Source organism: Phacochoerus africanus, chromosome X (genome assembly GCF_016906955.1).
Source record: "Phacochoerus africanus isolate WHEZ1 chromosome X, ROS_Pafr_v1, whole genome shotgun sequence".
Classification (NCBI taxonomy): Eukaryota; Metazoa; Chordata; class Mammalia; order Artiodactyla; family Suidae; genus Phacochoerus; species Phacochoerus africanus.
In genome coordinates, this window is record NC_062560.1 from 113,881,101 (window position 1) to 113,905,987 (window position 24,887).

General features: G+C 40.2%; 1 protein-coding gene across 1 annotated transcript in view; it reads right to left on the reverse strand.

The window, feature by feature from the left end:
• Nucleotides 1-24,887, reverse strand: part of GPC3 (glypican 3) — a 438,366-nt gene that overhangs the window by 199,478 nt on the left and 214,001 nt on the right. The window contains exon 3 of the mRNA XM_047765314.1: nucleotides 10,028-10,722. Within this exon, the coding sequence (XP_047621270.1) occupies nucleotides 10,028-10,722 (695 nt within the window). The remainder of the gene's footprint in view (nucleotides 1-10,027; nucleotides 10,723-24,887) is intronic.

A 24,887-nucleotide genomic window follows, 5' to 3' on the forward strand; every position in this document is an offset into this window, starting at 1 on the left:
TTCCTTTTCTCCTCTCTCTCCCCTTTTCTCCTCCTCTCCCACACATACTCTCACACACTTTCTATTTTTAATGACATTAAATATCTCACCCATCACAAATAAGTGTAAGAAAAATTCATCGTCCATTTGGCACCTAGAAAAATGTTATAGAAAGAGCACCACACTGAGGCTGAGTGAGTACCTACAATGTGCCTTCGAACCTATCATTGCGATGCTTCCCCATGTTTCGACACCAAAGGGTAGATGAGGCCTCTAACATCATGGCTTTGCCATTACTTGTCATTCACTTCCAACATCTGGGCCTTATTTTATCTTCTAAACAAGGTGGCTAGATTTGCTCCCAAGGAATTATAAGATTCAAATGGAGTACTTTCATATTCTTTATTTTATTTTTAATTTTGGCTGTGCCCACAGCATGGGGAAATTCCTGGGCCAGGAATCAAATGTGCACCACAGCCGTGACCTGAGGTGCTGCAGTGACAATGTCAGATCCTTAACCTGCTGCACCACAAGGGAACTCCTGGAGTCCTTTTTAAAAGACAAACTCTCTGGCCTCTCCACAGACCTATGGTATCAGAATACTTGGGGGGTGGGGGGGCTCCAGGAATCCGTTTAACGAACTCTCCAGAGGATCGCGGTGATGAGCTAAGTTTGGGAACCACACGCCACCCCCAAGAGTGCTGCCAGCAACAACACAATAACATTTGCCCACATGCCTGTATGTGGTAGTCTGAAGAGCTGAAAACTACCTTAGGTAAAACTAAAACACTAAGAGATCATACTTATTAAAAAACCAACAGTGTCCTATCCACTTAAAGTGATAAGACCAAAGTGTACTTCATGATCTGGGAGAGATGGTAGCCACCAAAAGGTGTGAACCAAGTCCCCTGTATGGCAGACCTCATGGCATGGTTAATAGCTAAAAAGGCTGTTCACGGGGGTCCCATAAGGAGAAGAGAGAGAGAAAGGGCCTGTGAAAATATCTGACGAGACGGTAGCCTAAAATATTCCTAAGGAAACACTCACTCAAGTCTGGGAAGAATGGAGAGTCCTACACAGGACAGACCAGAGGAGGAAAAAGCCAAGGCGTATATTAATCAAACTGACAAAAATTATTAAAAGCAATGAAGGAAAAGCAACGAATAACATACAAGGGAATCCCCATAAGGTTATCAGCTGATTTTTCAGCAAAAACGCTGCAGGCTGGAAGGGAGTGGCATGATAATATTCAAAGTGATGAAAAGGAATAAACGACAACCAAGAGTACTCAACCTAGCAAGGCTCTCATTCAGATTTGATGGAGAAATCAAAAGTTTACAGACAAGAAAAAAGCTAAGAAAATTCAGCACCACCAATCCAGCTTTACAATAAATGCTAAAGGGACTTGCCTAGACAGAAAAGAAAAGGTCACAACTAGACACAAGACAATTATTAAATGGGAAAGCTCATTGCTAAAGGCAAACATACAGTTAAGGGAGGAAATCATCCACACACAAATATGACATCAAAACCAGCAATCATGGGGAGTTCCAGCTGTGGAACAGTGGATTAATGATCTGGATAGTCTCTGTGGCAGTGCCAGTTCGATCCCTGATCCAGCACAGTGGGTGAAGGATCCAGCATTGCCACAGCTGTGAAGTAGGTTGAAGCTGCAGCTCAGACTTGGTCCCTGGCTTAAGAGCTTCCACATTGTGTGGGTGCAGCCGAAAAACAAACAAACAAACGAAAAAAAAACAGCAATCATGAGAAGAGAAGAGTACAAATGCAGGGTATTGGAAATACAATTGAAATTAAGAGACCAGCAACTCAAAAAAATTGTACATATAATCAATCAATAAATATTGAGGTATATATATCTACACACACACACACACACACTGTTATATCAAAACTTCATGGCAACTAAAAACCAAAAAAAATATATTAGATACACACACAAAAAAGAAAAAGCAACCCAAATACAACTCCAAAGATCAAATCACAAGAGAAGAGACCAAAAGAGAAAAAGAAGAAAAAAGACCTACAAAAACAAATGCTAAACAAGTAAAAAATAGCAATAAGAACATACATATCGATAATTACCTTAAATGTATATGGATTAAATTTTCCAATCAAAAGACATATACTAGCTGAATGGATACAAAAACAAGACTTGTATAGATGCTATCTACAAGAGACCCGCTTCAGATCTAGGAACACATACAGACTCAAAGGGAGTGGATAGAAAATGGTATTTCACGCAAATGGAAATCAAGAAAGCTGGAGTAGCAATATTCGCATCAGACAAAATAGACTTTAAAATAAAGACAGTCACAAGAACAAAGGACACTACAAAATGATCGAGGGATCAATCCAGAAAGAAGATATAACAATTATAAATAAATACGCACCCAACATAGAAGCATCTCAATATATAAAACAAACACTAACAGCCATAAAAGGAGAAATTGACAGTAACACAATAATAGTGGGGGATTTGACACCCCTCATACATCAACAGACAGATAGTCCAGACAGAAAACAAATAAGGAAACACAGGTATAAAATGACACATTAGACCAGATGGACCTAATTGATATTTATAGAACATTTCCATCTGAAACCAGCAGAATACATCTTCTTTTCAAGTACACTGGAGCATTCTCCAAGATAGATCACATTTCAGGGCACAAATCAAGCCTTGGTAAATTTAAGGAAATTGAAATGATATCAAGTATCTCTCTGACCACAATACTATAGATTAGAAATACAATACTATAATATTAAATTAGAAATCAATAACAAGAAAAAAACAGTAAAATACACAAACACATGGAGGCTAAACAATATGCTACTAAACAACCAATGGGTCACTCAAGGAATCAAAGAGGAAATATAAAATACCTAGAGACAAATGACAATGAAAACACGATGGTCAAAAACCTATAGGGTGCAGCAAAAGCAGTTCTAAGAGGGACGTTTATAGCAATACACTCTTACCTCAGGAAACAAGAAAAATCTCAAATAAACAACCTAACCTTACACCTAAAGCAACTAGAGAAAGAAGAACAAACAAAACCCAAAGTTAGTAGAAGGAAAGAAATCATAAAGATCAGAGCAGAAATAGAGATGAAGAAAACTATAGAAGAGGTCAGTGAAACTAAAAGCTGGTTCTTTGAGAAGCTAAACAAAACTGATAAACCTTAGCCAGACTCATCAAGAAAAAAAGGGAGAGGGCACAAATCAATAAAATTAGAAGTGGAAAAGGGAAAGTTACAACTGACACTACAGGAATACAAAGGATCACAAGAGACTATTGTAAGAAATTATATGCCAATAAAATGAACAACCTAGAAGAAATGGACAGATTGTTACAAAGGTATAACCTTTCAAGACTGAACCAGGAAGAAAGAGAAAATACTAACAGACCAATCATAAGCACTAAAATTGAAACTGTCATTTAACAACTTCCAACAAAAAGTCCAGGACCTGATGGCTTCACTGGTGAATTCCATCAAACATTTAGAGAAGAATGAATACCTATTCTTCTGAAACTATTCCACCAAACTGCAGAGAAAGGAACACTCTCAAGCTCAGTCTATGGGGCCACCATCACCCTGATACCAAAAACAGACAAAGATATCACAAAAAAGAAAATCACAAGCCAATGTCACTTGTGAACATAGATGCAAAAATCCGCAACAAAATACTAGCAAACTGAATCTAACAGTACACTAAAAGGATTATACACCATGATCAAGTAGGATTTATCCCAAAGATGCAAAGATTCTTCAACATCCACAAACCAGTGTGATATACCACATTAACAAGCTGAAGAATAAAAGCCAGAGGATTCTCTCAATAGATGCAGAAAAAGCTTTTGACAAAATACCCGCTTATGATAAAAACTCTCCAGAAAGTGGGCATAGAGTGAACCCAACTCAATATAATAAAGGACATATATGACAAACCCACAGCTAACATCATTCTTAATGAAAAGCTGAAAGCATTTCTGCTATGATCAGGAGCAAGACAAGGATATCCACTCTCACCACTTTTATTCAATATAGTTTTGGAAGTCCTACCTTCAGCAATCAAAGAAGAAAAAGAAATCAAAAGAATTCAAATTGGAAAAGAAGAAGCTAAACCGTCATTGTTTGTAGAAGACATGATACTATACAGAGAAAACCCTAAAGATGCTACCATAAAACTACTAGAGGCCATCGATGGATTCAATAAAGTTGTAGGATACAAAATTAATACACAAAAATCACTTGCATTTCTATGCACTAAAATGAAAGATCAGAAAGAGAAATTAACAATTCCAATTACCACTGCATGAAAAAGGATAAAATATCTAGAAATAAACCTACCTATGGAGGTAAAAGACCCGCACTCTGAAAACTGTAAGATGCTAGTGAAAGGAATTGAAGATGACAAAAATAGATGGAAAGATACACCATATTCTTGGATTGGAAGAATCGATATTGTCAAGATGACTATACTACCAAAGGCAATCTACAGATTCAGTGTAATCCCTGTCCAATAAACAATGGCATTTTCCACAGAACGAGAACAAAAAATTTTAAATTTGTATGGAAACATAAAAGACCCGGAATGGACAAGGCAAGCTGGGGAAAGAAATACAGAGCTGGAGGAATCAGGATCCCTGACTTCAGACTATGCTACAAAGCTATAGTCACCAAAACAGTATGGTACTAGCACAAAAACAGAAATATGGATCAGTGGAACAGGATAGAAAGCCCAGAAATAAACCTACCTCCTATGGTTAATTAATCTCTAACAAAGGATTCAAGAATATACAATGGAGGAGTTCCTGTCGCAACTCAGTGGTTAATGAATCTGAACAGCATCCATGAGGACTTGGGTTTGATCCCTGGCCTCACTCAGTGGGTTAAGGATCTGGCATTGCTGTGATCTGTGTTATAGATCCAAGATGTGGCTCAGATCCCACATTGCTGTGGCTGTGGCATAGGCTGCTGGCTACAGCTCTGATTTGACCCCTAGCCTGGGAACATCCATACGCCACCAGTGTGGCCCTAAAAGACAAAAAGACAAAAAAAAAAAAGAATATACAATGGAGAAAAGACACTCTCTTCCTAAGTAATGGTGGGAAACCTGGACAGCTACATGTAAAAGAATGAAATTAGAACATTCTCTAACACCACACACAAAAATCAACTCAAAATGGATTAAGTCTAAATGTAAGACCAGATACTATAAAACTCTTAGAGGAAAACATAGGCCAAACACTCTGTGACATAAACCAGAGCAATATCTTCTCAGATCCACCTCCCAGAGTAATGAAAATAAAACCAAAAATAAGCAAATGGGACCTAATTAAACTTAAAAGTTTTTGCACGGCAAAGGAAACCCTAAACAAAATGAAAAGACAGCCCAGAGAATGGGAGAAAATATTTTCAAATGAAGTGACTGACAAGCGGTTAATCTCCAAAACATCTAAACACATCCTGCAGCTCAATGTCAAAAAACAAACTACCTCACCAAAAAATGGGCAGAAGATCTAAAAAGACATTTTTCCAAAGACGACATACAGACAGGCAAAAAACACACGAAAAGATGTTCAACGTCACTAATTATTAGAGAAATGCAAATCGAAATTAAATGACGTATCACACAGGTCAGGATGGCCATCAACAAAAGGTCTACAAGCAGGAGTTCCCCTGGCGGCTCAGAAGGTTGAGAACCCAATGTAGTTGGGTTCTCCAATCCCTGGCTGCGCTCAGTGGGTTAAGGATTGGTGTTGCCACAAGCTGCAGTGTAGGATGCAGATGCAGCTCGGATCCATTGTTGTTGTGGCTGTGGTGTAGCTCTGATTCAGAGCTCCGGGCATAGCTTGGAGCCTCAGGTGCAGCTCCAATTCGACCCCTAGCCTGGGAACTTTCACGTGCCACAGGTGCAGCTGTAAAAAGGAAAAAAAAAAGCCTACAAACAATAAATGCTGGAGAGGGAGTGGAGAAAAGGGTATCCATCTACACTGCTGGTGGGAATGTAAATTGGTACAGCCACTATGGAGAACTAAAAAAACTAAATATACAACTACTATATGATCCTGCAATTCCACTCCTGGGCATGTATCTGGAGAAAACCATAATTCAAAAAGATACATCCACCCCAATATTCAATGCAGCACTATTTATAATAGCCAAGGCATGGAAGCAACCTAAATGTCCATTGACAGAGGAATGGATAAAAATGATATGGTACACATATACAATGGAATACTACTCAGCCATAAAAAAGAATGAAATAATGCCATTTGCAGCCACAACCCAGGATGGAGCTAGAGATTATCCTACTAAGTAGGTGAGACAGAGAAAGACAAATGCCATATGATATCACTTCTGTGTGGTATCTAATAAAAATGATACAAGTGAACTAATTTACAAAATAGAAACAAACTCACAGATGTCCAAAAACAAACTTATGGTCACCAAAAGGGAAATGTGGCGGGGGGGGGGGGGGGATAAACTAGGAGGATGGGGATAACGGATACACACACATCTGTATATAAAACAGACAATTAACAACTACCTACTGTAGAGCAGAGGGAAATCTACTTGATATTCTGTAATAACCTATAAGGGAAAAGAATCTGAAGAAGAATGGATATACGTAGCTGTGTGACTGAATCCCTTGTGCTGTACACCTGAAACTAACGCAACATTGTAAATCAAGCATATGCCAAGAAAACTTAAAAAAATAAAAATAAAAATAAAAAGACTCTCCCGATAGAGCTCTGGAAGAGCTTATTTTCAAAGAGGTCTCTTGCCACAGCTTAACCTCAAGCAGGACTGAATGGCAAGGTCTTAACATTTTATCTCTACAGGAAGGTGAAGGTGCTGCAGCAGAAGCTCATTAATGCTTTAGTTTTCAATCCGCTTCGGCTCTGGGGCATGCTGTGGTTTTGTTAACAGAGTCCTGCCGTCTACTCAGCCCTCCCTTGCCCTCCCTCACCCCCCATAAACGGCCCAGCCCCTTTCTGGCCCGGACAGAGTGTAGCTGGATCACACCTGGCCAATGATTCTCCCACTCCCACCTCCGGGTACATGGTACTTGGAGTTGGCAATCCGAAAACAGCAACAAGGCAGAGTCTACATATGCTGTCTGCTCTCGTTCAAGCGGCCCCCGGGGAAAGCAGGCTGCACGCTTTCATAACCAGCTGGGAGCTGGGAGCTGGGAGCACTCAGGCCCTTAATAGCCAAAACAGAAAGGGACTGAATCACTGAGCACCCCTTGACAGCCGAGGCCTTTCTTCCTGAATGATAATGACACCAAATGTACTCCGCCTATGTGTGCAGGCGCGCGCACACAGGCACCTAAAATAGAGCAGGTTTAGCGCCCCCAAACACCTGTTAATTTTAAGTTCATGATGTATTTGCAAAATCCTACTGGAGGCTTCAGGGCGGAAGTCTGGGAGGGTCTCATGGGAGACAGATCGGCGCGGTGGAAAGAGAGCTGTTTGGAGCAGCAGGAGACCCTGGAGTCTACTGGCTCTTCCGTGAATTATAGCACGTTGGGCAAGCCTCCCCGATCTTATTTCTCCATCTGCAAATCAATGGGCCTGGACCAGCTAATCTCCCCCAGCCCTTCCAACATTCACATCAGAGTGAGATGTTCCCTACGGTGAAATTCATTCAGTTACATGCCTGGCGGTCAGGGAGACTGTATTTTTGAAGACCTAAGAACTCTGCCTTGGGTACCTGAGTACCCAGCACCTGGCCAAGTGCCATGAACAGAGCCAATGCTTAATAAATGTTTACTAAATAAACTTTCATGTCTAGAGCCTGATCAAAACAGTGCACTTAATCCTTTACCAGCTGCCCATCCTATTTTTGTGTGTTTAAAAGCACTAGAGAATACATGCTTTCAAGAGGTCGCTGTCAACTGACCAATATCAGAGGCACAGTTGAAATACTCCCAATCCCGGCCTTTAATGTTGCTCTCTCTCTCTTTTTTTTTTTTTTTTTTTTTTTTTTTGCTTTTTGGGGCCGCACCCACAGCATATGGAGGTTTCCAGGTTAGGGGTCGAATTGGAGCTACGGCTGCCGGCCTACACCACAGCCATAGCAATGCAGGATCCGAGCTGCATCTGCAGCCTACCCCACAGCCCATGGCAACACTGGATCCTTAACTTACTGAGCGAGGCCAGGGATCGAACCTGCAACCTCATGGTTCCTAGTCAGATTCGTTTCTGCTGCGCCACAACAGGAACTCGAATATTGTCTCTTTCTTCTTCCTCTTATATATGACACTCCTCACCCCCCTGGCTCTCTTGCCTTGTTCCTGACACACAGTAGGCCCTCAACCAGTATCAGGTGAATGAACATATGAATGCATGGACTTCTCATTTTTCCAGTTCTGTGAGATTTACTTTTGTAGGAGGCCCTAGAATCTGGCCTTGAATTATAAAGCAATCAAAGGAATAATTAGCCACTGAAGAATACTCTCGTTAGGACATCGCTGTTCATTTTACTATAAAATATTTTCTTGGCAAATGTGTTTTAAATGGCTAACACTGTGAACGGGGCAATTAAAGCAGCTCCATAAGTAGCCATCCTGTCAGTTGTATCATTTTTGTCCTTCTTTCTAGTTTAATTCACCAAAGAAACCAATTAGCTCCATCATTTTGTACTTCCAGAGTTTAAAGACAGGACTAAATTGCCCAATCTGCCCTCCACATTCCGGGGGAGCAATGGTTTGGAGTCGCAGCAGTTGTACTACATAGAAGATAAGAGCATGAATCAAACAAGGCAACAAAGCCAGGGCTAGAATCCCAGTTCCACCCACCTCCACTAAACTAGCCTTGACATTTGGGCAAGGTAGCTAGGCCCTCGGTGCTTTGTTTAGTCCTGTGTAGAGTGGGGATAAACTTGAGGACCTATCCCATTGATTACTGAGAAAAAAAAAATTATACAAACTGGGCAGCAGAGCACCTAAAATGCAGTAGGAGCTCAACCAGGGTAGGGTATTTTATGATTCTGCCACCTCCTTCTACAAAGCTGCCAGCATTCAGGAACCACCACCTTAGTGAGAGCTGGCTGGTAGCTCTTGGCTGTATGTCCTGCTCTGCCTTGAAAACTGGTGCCCCCCTGACTCTGGCCTTGAAAACCGGTGCCCCCCTGGCTCTGAATGTGTGCGCTCTACCTTGGCAGGTACAATGTAACCACCAGTGTCTGATGGAGACCAAGCAAACTGTGGCTGGTGGAGCTGTCCCACCCCCATCACAAACTCCATCAGGCTAACCCTGGTATAAATCTGCTGGAGAACAGGAACCGCAGAAACAAGTGTTGGAAACATGAACGTTTTCATTTGCTTTTGTTCATGTGTAGGTCTAGTTAGTGGGTCCTAGCTGGGTCTCCTGTGTTTCAAGTCACGACTCAAAACCGTCACGTGAGATACATGATTAAGAGCACAGGCGGGAAATCAGCGTCAGAAGAAAAGGGTGATGACCTAATTCAGGGGAGACCTGTTCCGCTTCAAAATCACGGCTCTTCCACCAGTGACAGCCGGGTGCCCGTGGTCAAGTGAGAGTCACTGAGCTTCCGTTTCTTCATTTACGAAACGGAGATAATTGCTCCTACCTCACAGGGTTACCAGGAGGGTTGGGATACCTAACAACAGTGGTCATGACAGCTAATGATCCCTGAGCAACTGCCGCATCCCCCCGGGGCCCATGCTAAGTGCTTTAATGCGTTATTCCCTATGAAGAAGACATTCTTTTTCTCCCCCGTTTATGAATCAGAAACACGAGCCTTCTACAGACAAAATGATTGATCCAAGGTCCCCAAAGCAAGCACGTGGGTGGAGCTAAGCTCAAAGCCAAGCATTATGACTCCACAGCCTGCGGACCTCCTGCGCTGGCTGGCTTTGGGAGGCCATTCAGTCCATCTATCATCCTCGCCCACTATTTTTCTCACTTCTCTCTCTCAGCACCTGCTACTGGCCAGGCCGTCCCAGCCCCCATAGAATCCAGTTCCTCTGAAAACTGTAGAACGGTACTCACAGTGGTGGCCAGCTTTCCTCCATTCTTCTGGACGTACTGGATGGAATCGTGGATGGTTGAAAAGAGCCCAAGCAGTACATTCTCCATGTCATAGATTCTGTACATGCCATTCACCAGTTCTTCCAGAGACAGAATGTATTCTCTCCAGTACTTGTCAATCTCCACCACGCCCGCCATACAGCCTTGCATGACCACGTTGCAGTAGCCACCACAAGGCTTAACCATCATCAGCCCCTGGCAGTACGAGCAATACCACATTCGGGTAAGCATTCGGCCGCAGTCCTTACTGAACTTCAGGTGATCTGTTGTGTTGATCACTTCAATCCCGAGATTCAGGGCCTGAAGGAAGATCCTCGTGACTTGGAGTGACTTGGAAACCTGGGTCATAATAAGCTTGGGGAAATTCCCAAATACCTTCAGGTCACGCCTCGCCCCTCGGAGGCACTCATTGATGTCCAAGGCCGACTCGGGCAGGCCTGGGTTCATCAGCTGGGTATAGATGACTGGGAACAGGCTGTCAAACAGTTCATTGACCATGTCATCCACGTTGATGTCCGAACCCAGGATGTAGAGAGATACATCGGTGAAAAATTCACCCACGAACTCAAAAGCTTGTGGGGTCAGGCTCGGATAGTTGTTCTTGAACATGGCGTTGGTGTAGTTCTTGGCATGGCGAACAACGATTTCAAAGGCCTCTGTAAAAGAAGAGATACAGAAAGGCCCACAGATTAAAGCATGGAAATCTACTTGCCTTAAATAATTGACTCGTATTTACGTCGGGCACTTGTTTGTTCCTCTAAGTCGATTTTCCTTTCTGAACATGAAGTCCAAACCCTGATGTGCACATAAATTCTTAAACACACAAATTATATTTCAAATGACAAAAGCCAGAATTCAGTTAACATTCTGGCTTCTCATAAAAATATTGATTAAAAATTGCCTAAATGAGAAGTCACTTCTCTTTCTCTCATTGATTTAGTCCGTTGAAAAGAAACTGTATTTCGAGATATTTTATTTGTAGACAGAGATAAATATTTGACAACAAACCACATACTATATAAACTCACATAACAATTTAAGCCTGTTCAGCCCTGGAGGAGAAGCAAGTTCTCAGCCAAGAATAAAAGCTATCACGAATTTAATCATTTTGGTAGATTTTCTCTAGATAACGTTAAAGGGAGCTATCTGACAGATTGCCAGCCCTGGAAATGGAATTTATCCCCTAGATGTGTATCTGGATGGAAAAAAACAACCCATGCATTTATCTATATGTTTGATACTGAAAATAACACCTCTGCTATTTGCAAGCTGAACATCTGGAAAGATAACCGCTAAGCTTCCTTGGTAAGTTTGGCTTCCACATGGCTTGGAAGCCTTATCTACCCTACAGGGACCACAGATTCAGGATTACATCTGCTGCCCCTACCCCTTGGCATAAGGCCCAATTAGTGTCACTGGTTTAAGAGAGACAGTAATAATGGCACCATCTCATTTTTTCGAAACCCAAGCACTCCACACACACACACATTATCCCAAATAATCGGAGTTCCATATTCACATGCGAGAAAGGAAAACAAGCACGATACGGGATTTTTCAAGAAATAAGACATAGGTTAGAAAGAAACAAAAATAACCACGTTTCCCAAGACATTTAAAATTGACTGAGTTACTTTCTTTCATTTCCTTCCAAAGTGCAAAGGTCCATGACAGATGTACCCCAAATGATGCTACTCCATGAGCCTTGAAAAATCAAATTATTACCACTTTCAGACTACTAGAGAGACTGCATTCCAACAGCTCCCTGAGATCATTTAGGCAAACATCGCAGTCATCTGTGGCAGAAGTGATTGCTAGGATGTCCCACCACCATCTGCCCCAGAGCCCTCACAAGGGAGGACATGCTTGCTAGAGTCTTCCCTTGGGTTTATGACATACCCAGCGATATTCAGAAGATGCCAGAGCAATGCTCTTGGGCCTCCAAGCCCACTTGAGAAAGTTAATCTTCATTTGCGTCCATTGCTAAATCTTCATTTGTTACCTTTGTTTTGTTTAGAACATTAAGCAGGTCTCGGAAAGCTTATATCCATCTTAAAACAACCTCTTCCCAACTCCACACACCACTTTCTTCGCAATCCTTGAATCCAAAGACTGAATGAGGCAGAGACCATCTAGCCCAATACAAGGGACGAGTCAATTAATACTTTAAAATCATCAGAAATGTGGACATTTGTAATGATCCATTCACTTCCATTTCAGCTAGCAACCATTTATTACATACTAGGTTCTGTGCAGCGTACGAGGTATATCTGGGCTAGGTGGGTGGAGATAAATAATGCACCATCCTTGTCTTAAAAGTACTCACAAGCTATGTGGTTTGTCATTTCCAAAGCATTTCCAAGTATATTATGATTGCTACCTTTTACAACAATCTTCTGAATTTGATACTGCAATCCCCATTTGACGGATGATGAAACTGAGGCTCAGCAGAGTTTAAGCACGTTCCCAGGGTCATGCAACTGCAAAGTAGTAGTCCACTGAGGCTAGTGTCTGCCAGCCATGACTTCACGCCAGCTGCCCTCAGCTCTATAGTCAACACACAGTCTCCAAAAGCTTTGTCAAAAGTTAAGTTCCTTTTTTAAGCTCATTACGTTCCCGCTGGCTTCTCCTCTCAGAATGGAAAGGTCCTGGAAGAAATCATAGCCCCAAGACCAATACAGCAGAGTCATACTTTCAGCTTTGCCTTGTAGCAGCATGAGGTCAGAGAAGGAAGACTGCTGCTGCCACGCTACCCTGTGGGTCTCAAGCATCTAAGCAACCCCCAAACAAATCCTCCACAAGGCAAACTTCATCTCTAGCGCAGAGCATTTGCTCTCTCATGTACAAGATATATGGGAGTGAAATTTCATAGACTGTACTGCCATAACTTTTTTTTTAAGTTTCTGTTACTAGCACGGCTGGATCAATAGAAAAAGAAAATTACAAAAGATCATGGACTCTTCTGCAGAAAGAGTCACAACAACACATATTGCAGGGGAAAAGGGCTCGAAGTTCATATCTAACCTCAAGCTCACGTGTGCACCCTGCTCTTACTTTCACAGCTCAGAATCCACTTAACACATCTCTGGGTTTTGCCCCCCCCTTACTTCTATATCACAGGACAACAGACCAAACCATAACCTCTCAGGCAAAGGCTCCCTGGGGACTTATAGGAACCAACACTAGGTGAAAAGTGATGCTCAGCTTGAGGTTGGCAGCTTGAGGTTTCATGAAATGAAGCCAAGAGCTAGAATTATTGCAAGAAAGTGAAGCCCATTGTTTGTTTTTTTGTTTTTTGGGTTTTTTTGTGTGTTTTTTTTTTTTTGGTCCTATAATAATGGACATTCAAGCTAGGGGAGGGTTTTCCTCTGTTTCCTTCCTGAGGAGAAGTCAAGCATTATATTCAGGAAAATTTGGAACAATGTAAAATCAGAGATGTAAAGAAAAATCTGGCACCAAACAGAAATTATTCAAATTTTTAAACAATATATGGAAAGACCCATGATAAAAATAAATAGATCTAATAAATTTACATATGCCAATCTAGCAAGGTTTCTGGATTTGTTGATGGCTCCAGCATCATCCCAGTCAGCATTGTTTGGACACACTCTAGTGTTGTCAAGTCCTTAAATTATGGTGCTTAAAAAGGAACACAATTCTTCAGTTATGCTTTGATATGCAAAGTGTGCAATTCGGCTATTACCGCTCGTTGCCCGGTTCAGGAACTTCTTCTCCCCCATCCCAAACCAGAACATACAGCCTGTCACTGTAGCAAAGTAATTCTCCTTAGCACTTGGTGCCAATGTTTTTCGTATACAGACCTACACAGAAAGAAATGTGTTTTCGGAGTTCCCATTGCGGCTCAGTGGCAACAAACCCAACTAGTATTCCTGAGGACACGGGTTCAATCCCTGGAGCCACTCAGTGGGTTAAGGATCTGGCGTTGCTATGGCTGTGGTGTAGCCTGGCAGCTGTAGCTCCGACTTGACCCCTATCCCCAGAACCTCCATATGCCGTGGGGGCGGCCCTAAAAAGAGAGAGAAAGAGATGTGTTTTCATAGGCCTTTTCAGTAGAGGATGCTTCTTTTTAAAGGAGAGCAAACTTGCAGTTGGAAGAGAGGAACAAATGAAAGACTGAGTTCCCTTCAAGCCCTTCCGAGTAAAGTAGTCCTTATAGAGGTACATTACTTTTTTCAAGGTAGTTCTTGCAGCATTATCAGAATGGCAAATACTTTTTTTTTTTTTTTGGCCTTTTCTAGGACCGCTTCCCGCGGCATATGGAGATTCCCAGGCTAGGGGTCTAATCGGAGCTGTAGCCACCGGTCTACACCACAGCCACAGCAACGCGGGCTCCGAGCCTCGTCTGCAACCTACATCTCAGCTCTCGGCAACGCCAGATCCTTAACCCACTGAGCAAGGCCAGGGATCGAACCCGCAACCTTATGGTTCCTAGTCGGATTCGTTAACCACTGAGCCACATCGGGAACTCCAGAATGGCAAATACTTTATGAGAACTTTTTAAATTCCTAGGATAAATGCCACACAACGGATTGAACTCCAAACAATCTCTGTTTTCAAGCACAGGTACCTTCATGGAAAAAAAAAACTGACATTTATGATGTAACTGAAATGCACCAGCCAAGATCTGTGATGAACTTGTTCACATACGTCCTTTAGCTTAACATAACCATATGCATTTGTAACGATTTTTACTCAACTGGGGATGAAACTGAGGCCAGACAGGTTGAGTGACTCATACAAGATAATATCTCTAGTTAAATGCCATAGCCTGAATTTGAATGTAGGTCAGTCTAATAGCAAGACCCTCGCTAATTCCACAACATGCTCCAGCCTTGAAAACTGGACATTGGGAGACGTCCGGTCTTGCCAACAACATGCAAAGAACTTGGAAATTATCATTCCTAGTCTCAACAATAAGACAACCGCTGAACGAACTGCACATCAAGGATTCTTCTTAAACGCATCAGGGAATTGAAGACACAGGGCAAACTGCTACCCTGAAATCTGGAAAGAGAGGCAAATACAGAGAATCGCAGCTGAGATATGCTTACTTGGAACAGAAGCCACTGAAGCCATAAACTAGTAGGCACACTTAAATGGCAATTTTGACAAATTGATAGAAGCTGAATGGGAACTAGCTTGAGAGTTAAAAACTCCTGGGTCCCCAGTTTCGTCCGTCCCCCCACACTCCCACAGGATTTCCTCAAGAAAACGCACAAAGTCCTCATGGTTAAGAGCTGAGAAAAATCTCCTTGTTTTTTTTTGGTTCAGGTAGAGGAAAGCAATAATTTAGAAATATACCATGAGCTTCTCCATAACAAATGGCTGCTCTCCAAGGGACACAACTTTACCAAAGCCTAATATTCCTGGAGGAAGGGCAACTAGACAATTCCACTCCCCTCTAGCCTTCCTAGAGCTAACCCCTAAAGGGAGAGAAAAAAGGCTGCGAAAAATTTATGAGGGTCACAGCCCATGGACTTAAGAGTAGTCATAACATTATAGACCACTTCCACTCCACTCATACCTGACCACCAGAAAGACATGGATCCCACTTAAAAGAGTTCTTAGAGAAATCCAAAAACAACAGGTGAGAGAAAAAAAAAAAAAGACACAAGTATCTATAGCTACAGCAAACACTAAATATCCCAGTTCCTAGGCGATCCTGTTGTGGTGCAGTGGTTAACGAATCCGCCTAGGAACCATGAGGTTGCAGGTTCGATCCCTGGCCTCGCTCAGCAGGTTAAGGATCCGGCATTGCCGTGAGCTGTGGTGTAGGTTGCAGACGTGGCTCAGATTAGACCCCTAGCCTGGGAACCTCCATATGCCGAGGGTGCAGCCCTAGAAAAGACAAAAAAAGAAAAAAATCCCAGTTCCTAGCCACATTAACGAAACTTCACACTAAAAGTCTGATTAGTTCAGGTCCCATTACTCAATATATCATACCCTGCTTTCAACAAACAATTACACGCCATGCAAAAAGAAAAAAAAAGTCTGAAGGGACGAAGCAATTAGCATAACCACACTCAGATATGGCATAGACTTTGGAAATATCAGGCAGAGAATTTAAAATAACTATTCTTAATATGTTCAGGGATCTAATAAATGGACAACATATAAGAATAGATGGAAACTGTAAATATGGAGCTGGAAATGTTAAGAAATATGGAATAGGGAGTTCCCGTCGTGGCGCAGTGGTTAACGAATCCGACTAGGAACCATGAGGTTGCGGGTTCAGTCCCTGCCCTTGCTCAGTGGGTTAACGATCCGGCGTTGCCGTGGGCTGTGGTGTAGGTTGCAGACGCGGCTCGGATCCCACGTTGCTGTGGCTCTGGCGTAGGCCGGTGGCTACGGCTCCGATTCGACCCCTGGCCTGGGAACCTCCATATGCCGCGGGAGCGGCCCAAGAAATAACAACAACAACAACAATAACAAAAAAAAAAAAAAAAAAAGACAAAAAAAATTTTAATCTTACCCATAGAGGTACAAAGATAAGAATTACATTAAACATCTCATCAGAAATCATGCAAGAAAGAAGAGCGAAATGCAATATTTAATGTTGAAAGAAAAAAAAATCAACCTAGAATTCTGTTTCCAGCAAAATTATCATCAAAAATGGAAAGAGAAATAAAAGACTTTCTCAGACAAACAAAAATGGAAGAAATTTGTCACCAGTAGACCTGGCTTGCAAAAAATATTAAAATATGTTTTTCAGGAAGACAATGGTAGAACAGAAGGGCTTCAGAGAAGGAATAAATAAGGGTATTATAAATCTTTTCTTTTTTTTAAATTGATTTAATAAATAATTTTGTTCAAAGTAGTAATAGCAATAATGCAGTAATATATTAGTGATTATAGCATATGAGTAAGTAAAGTGAATATTATAAGGTACCTGAACTACCAGTGCAGCAATATAGCGTAATTTGAAAGTGAATTTAGAATAGTTAAAAGCATATATTTCAAACTTTAGGGGAACCACTAAAAAGTTTCATAGAAAGTATAACTGATAAGCTAAGAGGGGAGAAAAAAATAGAATCAAACATAAATGTTCAGTTAAAACCAGAGAAGGCAGGAAAAGAGAAGAAAATTAAAAGTAAAACAAAGAACATGTTCAATAAATACAAAGCAGTTATAAACAGGAGTTCCCATCGTGGCGTAGTGGAAACAAATCCGACTAGGAACCATGAGGTTGTGGGTTTGATCCCTGGCCTCGCTCAGTGGGTTAAGGATCTGGCATTGCTGCAAGCTGTGGTGTAGGTCACAGATGCAGCTTGGATCCTGCATTGCTCTGGCTGTGGTGTAGGCCAGCAGCTACACTCCAATTTGACCCCTAGCCTGGGAACCTCCATATCCTGGGGGTGTGGCCCTTAAAAAAAAAAAAAGAAGGAACTCCAGGAAACACATCTTAAATACAGAGATACAGCTAAATGGATAAAGAAAGACATATCATGCTAATATGAGGTAACAAAAACTGGAGTAGCCAAACTAATTTCAGACTAAGCAAACTTTGGAAGAAGGAATATTATCAGGGATAAAAAAAAGAGAGTAACATAATTATGAAGGGGTCAATCCTCCAAGAAGACATAATATTTATACATACAAATCCACAATTACAGTTGGAGACATCAATACCCCTCTATCAGTAGATAATAAATCCATCAGGTAGAAAATTAGTAAGGCTATAGTTGAACTGAATAACATCCTCAATCAACCAGATCTAACTGACATTCATCCATCAACAGCAGAATATACATTTTTCTCAAGCTCACTTGGAACACTGACCAAGATAGACCATATTGTTGGCCATAAAACATGTTAACAAATTTAAAAGAAATCATACAAAGGATGTTCTCAGAACACAATGAATTTAAAATACCAGTCAATAACAGAAAGATAACAAGACAATGTCGAATCATTTGCAAATTAGACAACACATTTCTACACAGCATATGACACAAAGAAGAAATGTTAAGAGAAATTTAAAAATATTTTTAACTAAATGAAAATGACCATACAATTTACTGAAATTGGTGGGATGAAGCAAAAGCAGCACTTAGAGGGAAATTTATAGCATTGAATGCATATATTAGAAAAGGAAAAAAGATCTCAAATCAATAATTTAAGATTCCACTAGAGGAAACTAGAGAAATAAGAACAATATAAATTTAAAGCAAGCAAAAGAAAAGAAATCATAAAAAATTAGAGCAGAATTCAATGAAGTTGAAAACAAAAAATCAGTGGGGACATCTAGTAAAACTAAAAGCTAGTTATTTGAAAAGATCAACAAAGTTTAAAAATATCTAGCTAGGCTAATGGAGAAAACAATAAAAGATACAATTTACTAATAAAAAATGAAAGAGGGGTCATTACTACTGATCGTATGGATATTAAAAGGATAATACATGAATATTATGAACAACTCTATGCCCAAAAGCTTCATTAAATTAATGAAATGCACCACCAATTTCTTAAAAGACAAAAACTACCAAAACTTATACAAGGATAAATAGGTAATTTGAACTGCCTCATGTTCATCAAAGAAGTTGATTAATTAATAACCTTCCAAAAGTAATGTACCAGGCCCAGATGGATTCACAGGTGAATTCTATCAAACATTTAAGGAAGAAGGAATACCAAATCTCTACAATCTCTTCCAGAAAACAGAAACAGAGAGAATATTTCCTAACTCGTTCCATGAGGCCACCATTACCCTAGCACCAAAACCAAATAAAGACATTACGAGAAAGGAAAGCTATAGATCGATACTTCTCATGAACTTATTCTCATGAACTTTATTTATTATTTATAAATAAAATAATCCACAATGACAACAAAATTTTTTTTTCTTTTTAGTCCTACACCCACAGCATATGGAAGTTCCTGGGCTAGGGGTCGGATCGGAGCTGCAGCTGCTGGCCTACACCACAGCCTCAGCAAAGCCAGGTCCGAGCCACATCTGCAACCGGCAATGCCAGATCCTTAACCCTATGAGTGGGTCTAGGGCTCGAACCTGCATCCTCATGGATACTGGTTGGGTTCATTACTGCTGAGCCACAATGGGAACGCCAAAATTTTAGTGAATCAAATCCAACAATGTATAAGAAGAATCATACACCATGACCCAGTGGTATTTATTCCAGATATGCAAGTCTGGTTCAAACTTCAAAAATCAGTTAATCTATCATCAGGCTATAAAGGAGAAAAATCACATGATTGTATCAATAGGTGTAGAAAAAGCATTTGCCAAAATGCAACACGATTCATGCTTTAAAACTCCCAGCAAACTAGGACTAGAGGGGAACTTTATCCATTTGATAAAGTTTATCTACAAGAAATGTATCTCGTATACCATATTTAATGGTGAGGAACTAGAAGCTTTCTCCCTAAGATTAGGAACAAGGCAAGGATGTCCCTCTCAGCACTTCTATTTAACACTGTATTTAAAGTTCTACTTGGAATTTTCTTGTAGCTCAATGGATAAAGGATCCAGCAGTGTTACTGTAGCAGCTTGGGTCGCTGCTGTGCCGCAGGTTAGATCTTTGGCCTGGGAATTTCCACGTGCCACAGGTGCAACCAGAAAAAAAAAATTCTACTTAATGCAATAAGACAAGATAAGGAAATGAAAGGTACACAGACTGGGAAGGAAAAAATAACCTGTCTTTGTTCACAAATGACATAATTGTCTTTATAGATTGTGTATACAGACGATGAGAAAGAATTGAAAAAAAAATCTCCATGAACTAATAAGTGATTACACCAAGGTTGCAGGATGCAAAGCTAATATACAAAAGTCAATTGCTTTTCTATATACCAACAATGATTAACTGGTATTTCAAACTGAAAACACAATACCATTTACATTAGCATCCCCAGAATGGAATGCTTAGGTATAATTCTAATGAAATATATATAGGAATGAATGGAATATTACTCAATCGTAAAAAAAAAAAAGAGTGAAATAATGCCAGTTGCAGCAACATGGATGGACCTAGACGTTATCATACTAAGTGAAGTCAGAGAAAGACAAATATCATATGATATCACTTATATGTGGAATCTAATGAAATGATACAAATGAACTTATTTACAAAACAGAGACAGACTCAGAGACATAGAAAGCGAACTTATGGTTACCAAAGGAGAAAGGTAGAGAGGGGGGATATATTAGGAATTTGGCAGTAACATATACACACTACTATATATAAAACAGACAAACAACAAGGACTTACTATATAGCACAAGGAACTATACTCATTATTTGTAATCATCTATATAGGAAAACAGTCTGAAACTGAATCACTTTGCTGTATACCTGAAATTAATACATTGTAAATCAAATATACTTCAATTTTAAAATGATGCACATCTCACTTTAAAAAGGATAAATGAGGAATTCCCATCATGGCTCAACAGAAATGAATCCAACTAGGAACCATGAAGTTGCATGTTCGATCCCTGGCCTCCCTCAGTGGGTTAAGGATCCAACGTTGCTGTGAGCTGTGGTGTAGGTTGCAGATGCAGCTTGGATCTGCCATTGCTGTGGCTGTGATGTAGGCCGACAGCTGTAGCTCCGATTAGACCCCTAGCCTGGGAACCTCCATATGCCTTGGGTATGGCCCTAAAAAGACAAAAGACAAAAGAGAAAAAAAAAAAAAGGATAAATGCAGAGATATTCCATGTTCATGAATGGAAAGACTCAATATTGTTAAGAAGCAAATTCTTCCCAACATGATCTATACAGTCAGTGGAATCCCAATCGAAACCCCTGCAAGTTATTTGTGGATAACAATACTAAAGTTTCTATGGAAAGGCAAAAGACCCAGAATAGATATCACATCGTTAATGAATAACAAAATCAGAGGACTGGGACACCCAACTTCAAGAATTCCTACAAGTTATTACAAGAAAATAGCTATAATTCCCTGTGTGATATCCTTGTTGCTTATCTATGTGATACACAGTAGTTTGTATCTGTTAATCTCATACCCTTAATTTATATCTCGCCCTTTCCCTCTCCTCTTTGATAATACCTTATAATGAAGTATAATCTGCAAAAAATACTAAATCACTATGTGCTACATCTGAAACTAAAACAATCTTGTAAATTAAAAAAAAAAAAAAAGAAGTATTGGGAGCTCCTGTCGTGGCTCAGTGGTTAACGAATCCGACTAGGAACCATGAGGTTGCGGGTTCGATCCCTGGCCTTGCTCAGGGTGTTAACGATCCGGCGTTGCAGTGAGCTGTGGTATAGGTTGCAGACATGGCTCGGATCTGGTGTTGCTGTGGCTCTGGTGTAGACTGGTGGCTACAGCTCCAATTGGACCCCTAGCCTGGGAACCTCCATATGTCGTGGGTGCGGCCCTAGAAAAGGCAAAAAGGAAAAAAAAAAGACGTACTAGTGGGAATCAATAGATTGTTAACTATTATTGTTTTCTTGATGTGACTATTTACATACAGCCATATGTATCTACAATCAGATGAGAAAAACACTGAGGCCAAAATAAACTTCTGAAAAGGAATAAAATTCGTATAAATTACAGTAATCAAGACAGCATAATATTAGCAAAAGAAGAAATAGATCAATGGGATAGAATACTGAATCTAGAAGTAGATTCACAGGAAGGAGAAAGGAAACTGAATGGAAAAAGGATAGTCTTTTCAACAAATAGATCTGAATCACTGGACGTATGCAGAGAAATAAATCTTGATATAGACCTTATACTTTTCATAAAATTAAAATGGATTATAGACCTAAATATAAAATGCAAAACCATAAAACTTCTAGATGATAACATAGAAGATCTTGATTACTTTGAGTTTTGCAGGAAGGTTTTAGATACAACATCAAAAGTATAATTCATGAAATAAACAATTGGTAGTTGGACTTCACTAAAATTTAAAACATCTGTTTCGTTAAAAGAATGAAGAGACAAACATCCGTTCAGAGACTGAAAAGGACAAGCCACAGGCTGTGAGAAAATATTTGTAAAGCATCTGATAAAGGACTTGTATCCAATCTATACAAAGAATTCTTAAAAATCAAAAGACAACAAACAATTCAATTAAAATTGGACAAAAGATCTGAACAGAATTCTCACCAAAGAAGATATGTAGATGGCAAATAAGCATAAGAAAATGTGCTCATGGAGTTCCCGTCGTGGCGCAGTGGTTAACGAATCCGACTAGGAACCATGAGGTTGCGGGTTCGATCCCTGGCCTTGCTCAGTGGGTTAACGATCCGGTGTTGCCGTGAGCTGTGGTGTAGGTTGCAGACGCGGCTCGGATCCCGCGTTGCTGTGGCTCTGGCGGAGGCCGGTGGCCACAGCTCCGATTCAACCCCTAGCCTGGGAACCTCCATATGCCGCGGGAGCGGCCCAAGAGATAGCAACAACAACAACAACAACAAAAAAAAAAACGCCAAAAAAAAAGGACACAAAAAAAAAGAAAAAGAAAATGTGCTCAGTATCTTATGTCATTAGGGAATGGCAAATTCAAACAATAATGAATAACTACTACCCAGCCGGGAGAATGGCTAAGATTCATAATTCTAACAGTACCAGAGGCTGACAAAGATGCAGTACTATATTACTGGTGGGAATGCAAAGTGGTACAGCCACTTTGGAAGATAGTTCGGCAGTGTCTTACAAATATAATTGTGATCCAGTATTTGTGCTCTGAGATATTTACCCAATTGAGATGAAAATGTATGTTCATACAAAAAGCTACACCTGAATGTTTACAGCACTTTTGTTTATAATAATAAAAAACCAGAAGCAAGCAAGCGGTCCTTCAAAGGATAACTGTCGTATATCCATACAACGGAGTACTATTTATCAGTAAAAATCAATGAGCTATCCAAGCCACAGAGAGACATGGAGGAATCTTAGATGTCTATTGCTAAGTAAGGGAAGCTGGTCTTAAAAGGCTGTATACTGTATGATTCCAACTATTCAACATTCTGGAAAAGGCAAAACTTTTGAGACCCTAAGATCAGTGGTGTCCAGGGGTTGTGGGGGCGGGGGGGAGACGGGTGTGGGCAGGGGAGGGTGAATAGGAGAAGCACGGATATTTTTAGGGTGGCGAAATAGTTCAGTATGATATTCTAATGGAGGATACAAGACAATGCATTGGTTAAAACTCAAAAGAACTGTGCAACACAGAGTAAATTTTAATGTAAACTACGGACTTCGGTTAATAATAATGTATCAATACTGGTACATTAATTGTACGAAATGTCCCACACTAATGCAGATAATGTAATAATAGAGGAAGCTGTATGCAGAAGAAAGCAAGCAAAGAGGACCTCTGTACTGTTTGAATTTTGTTTAAATGTAAAACTGTTCTAAAAAACTGAAGTGTATTAATTTTTTTCAATGAGAAAAACTGGACCTTGGAAATTCATTCTTGATGGAACTGGTGACTAGAACCACTCACTGGAAAGTGTTAAATCTCCCTCTGCTCAATCTGCTTTGACATTTTACATTTCTTTCAAGAGTTAGGAAGTTTTAGCATACAAATACACACCATATGGCATCAATGTAATTTTAATTGGAAAAACCACTGGAAAAAGTTAATGGACCAAAACACCCAAATAGGTAACACATTTCAATGTTATTTTTGAATAATGAATGATGTTTTTTAAAAAATTAGCCACATAAAAATACAAGTTTAGGTGGTAAGGAAAGCTCCCACATTTCCCACAATAGTTCATAGAGAAGATACTAGAAGTGTTGCTCCAAGTTCTGGTGGATTTTTCTGGAATTTTATGTTCCACATTAATTTAGATAGAATTGGCCAAGCATAGAGGTAAGTTACTATTAAATATAAAACCACTGATTTGTGCAGGTCCATGACTAGACTGTAAATGTATATAGTCTTGCTTTTTAAGTTTCATATGCTAAACTTCTAAATACAAGGCTGGAATTAAAGAAATGAGTGAAAGACAAAAATGAAGGGAACATTTTTCAAGGGCTATTACAGATGTCGTTTCATAAATAGATAGATAGATAGATAGGCGATGGATTTTCTCCTCAAGGCTATTACAGACCAGAAAAGAAAATTAAAACGATTCGCTCCAAGAATCCTCAGAAATAGAAATAAATATCCATAACTACTAAAAAATGTATGACTCTGCAATAGCTGACCACCCTCTGCCCCATTATCCCAATTAGTTCTTATCCTTTACCCTCCATTAGCTTTTCCGAAAAACTAGTTTGTTTTAACCTTCCGGACATTCTGATTCATGCATCCGATCATTTTTCCCTTTTCACATTTATTGCTGGAAAGCACAGACCAAAGGTGTGGTCTACTTCTATGGAGCATAATAAACTTCATGTCATGCATTTTCCATCATGGCCCGAGTCCTGGCGCCATCTTACTTTCCTACCTGTATTTTCCCCTTTGCCTAATTGTTCCTATGTATTTTAGTTGCATTGTATCTTGCTTGTATTGCGTGCACTTTTGTAGAGCACTTTACAGTCTTTTCAGGAGAAGGTAGGATACAAATAAATAGGCAGGTAAATAAATGAGGAGAAAAAGAGGAGCTTTCCCTACCACTTTAAAACAAAATATCATTTCAACAATGTATTCTCACGAGGTTTAGTAGCAATGATAGAAACACTTAGGTTCACAAGTGGCCAGACCCTTGTCAAGGACTCACTGGCCACCCAACACTGTCTTCCCTAGCAGTTGTTAGGGCCCTTAACTGAATCTGCACACATGATCCTTCCAAAGTCTTTTATCTTTATACCTTTTTATCATACCTTAAAATTTGGGTCAAGTGTACAGAACATTAAAATTAGGCAGA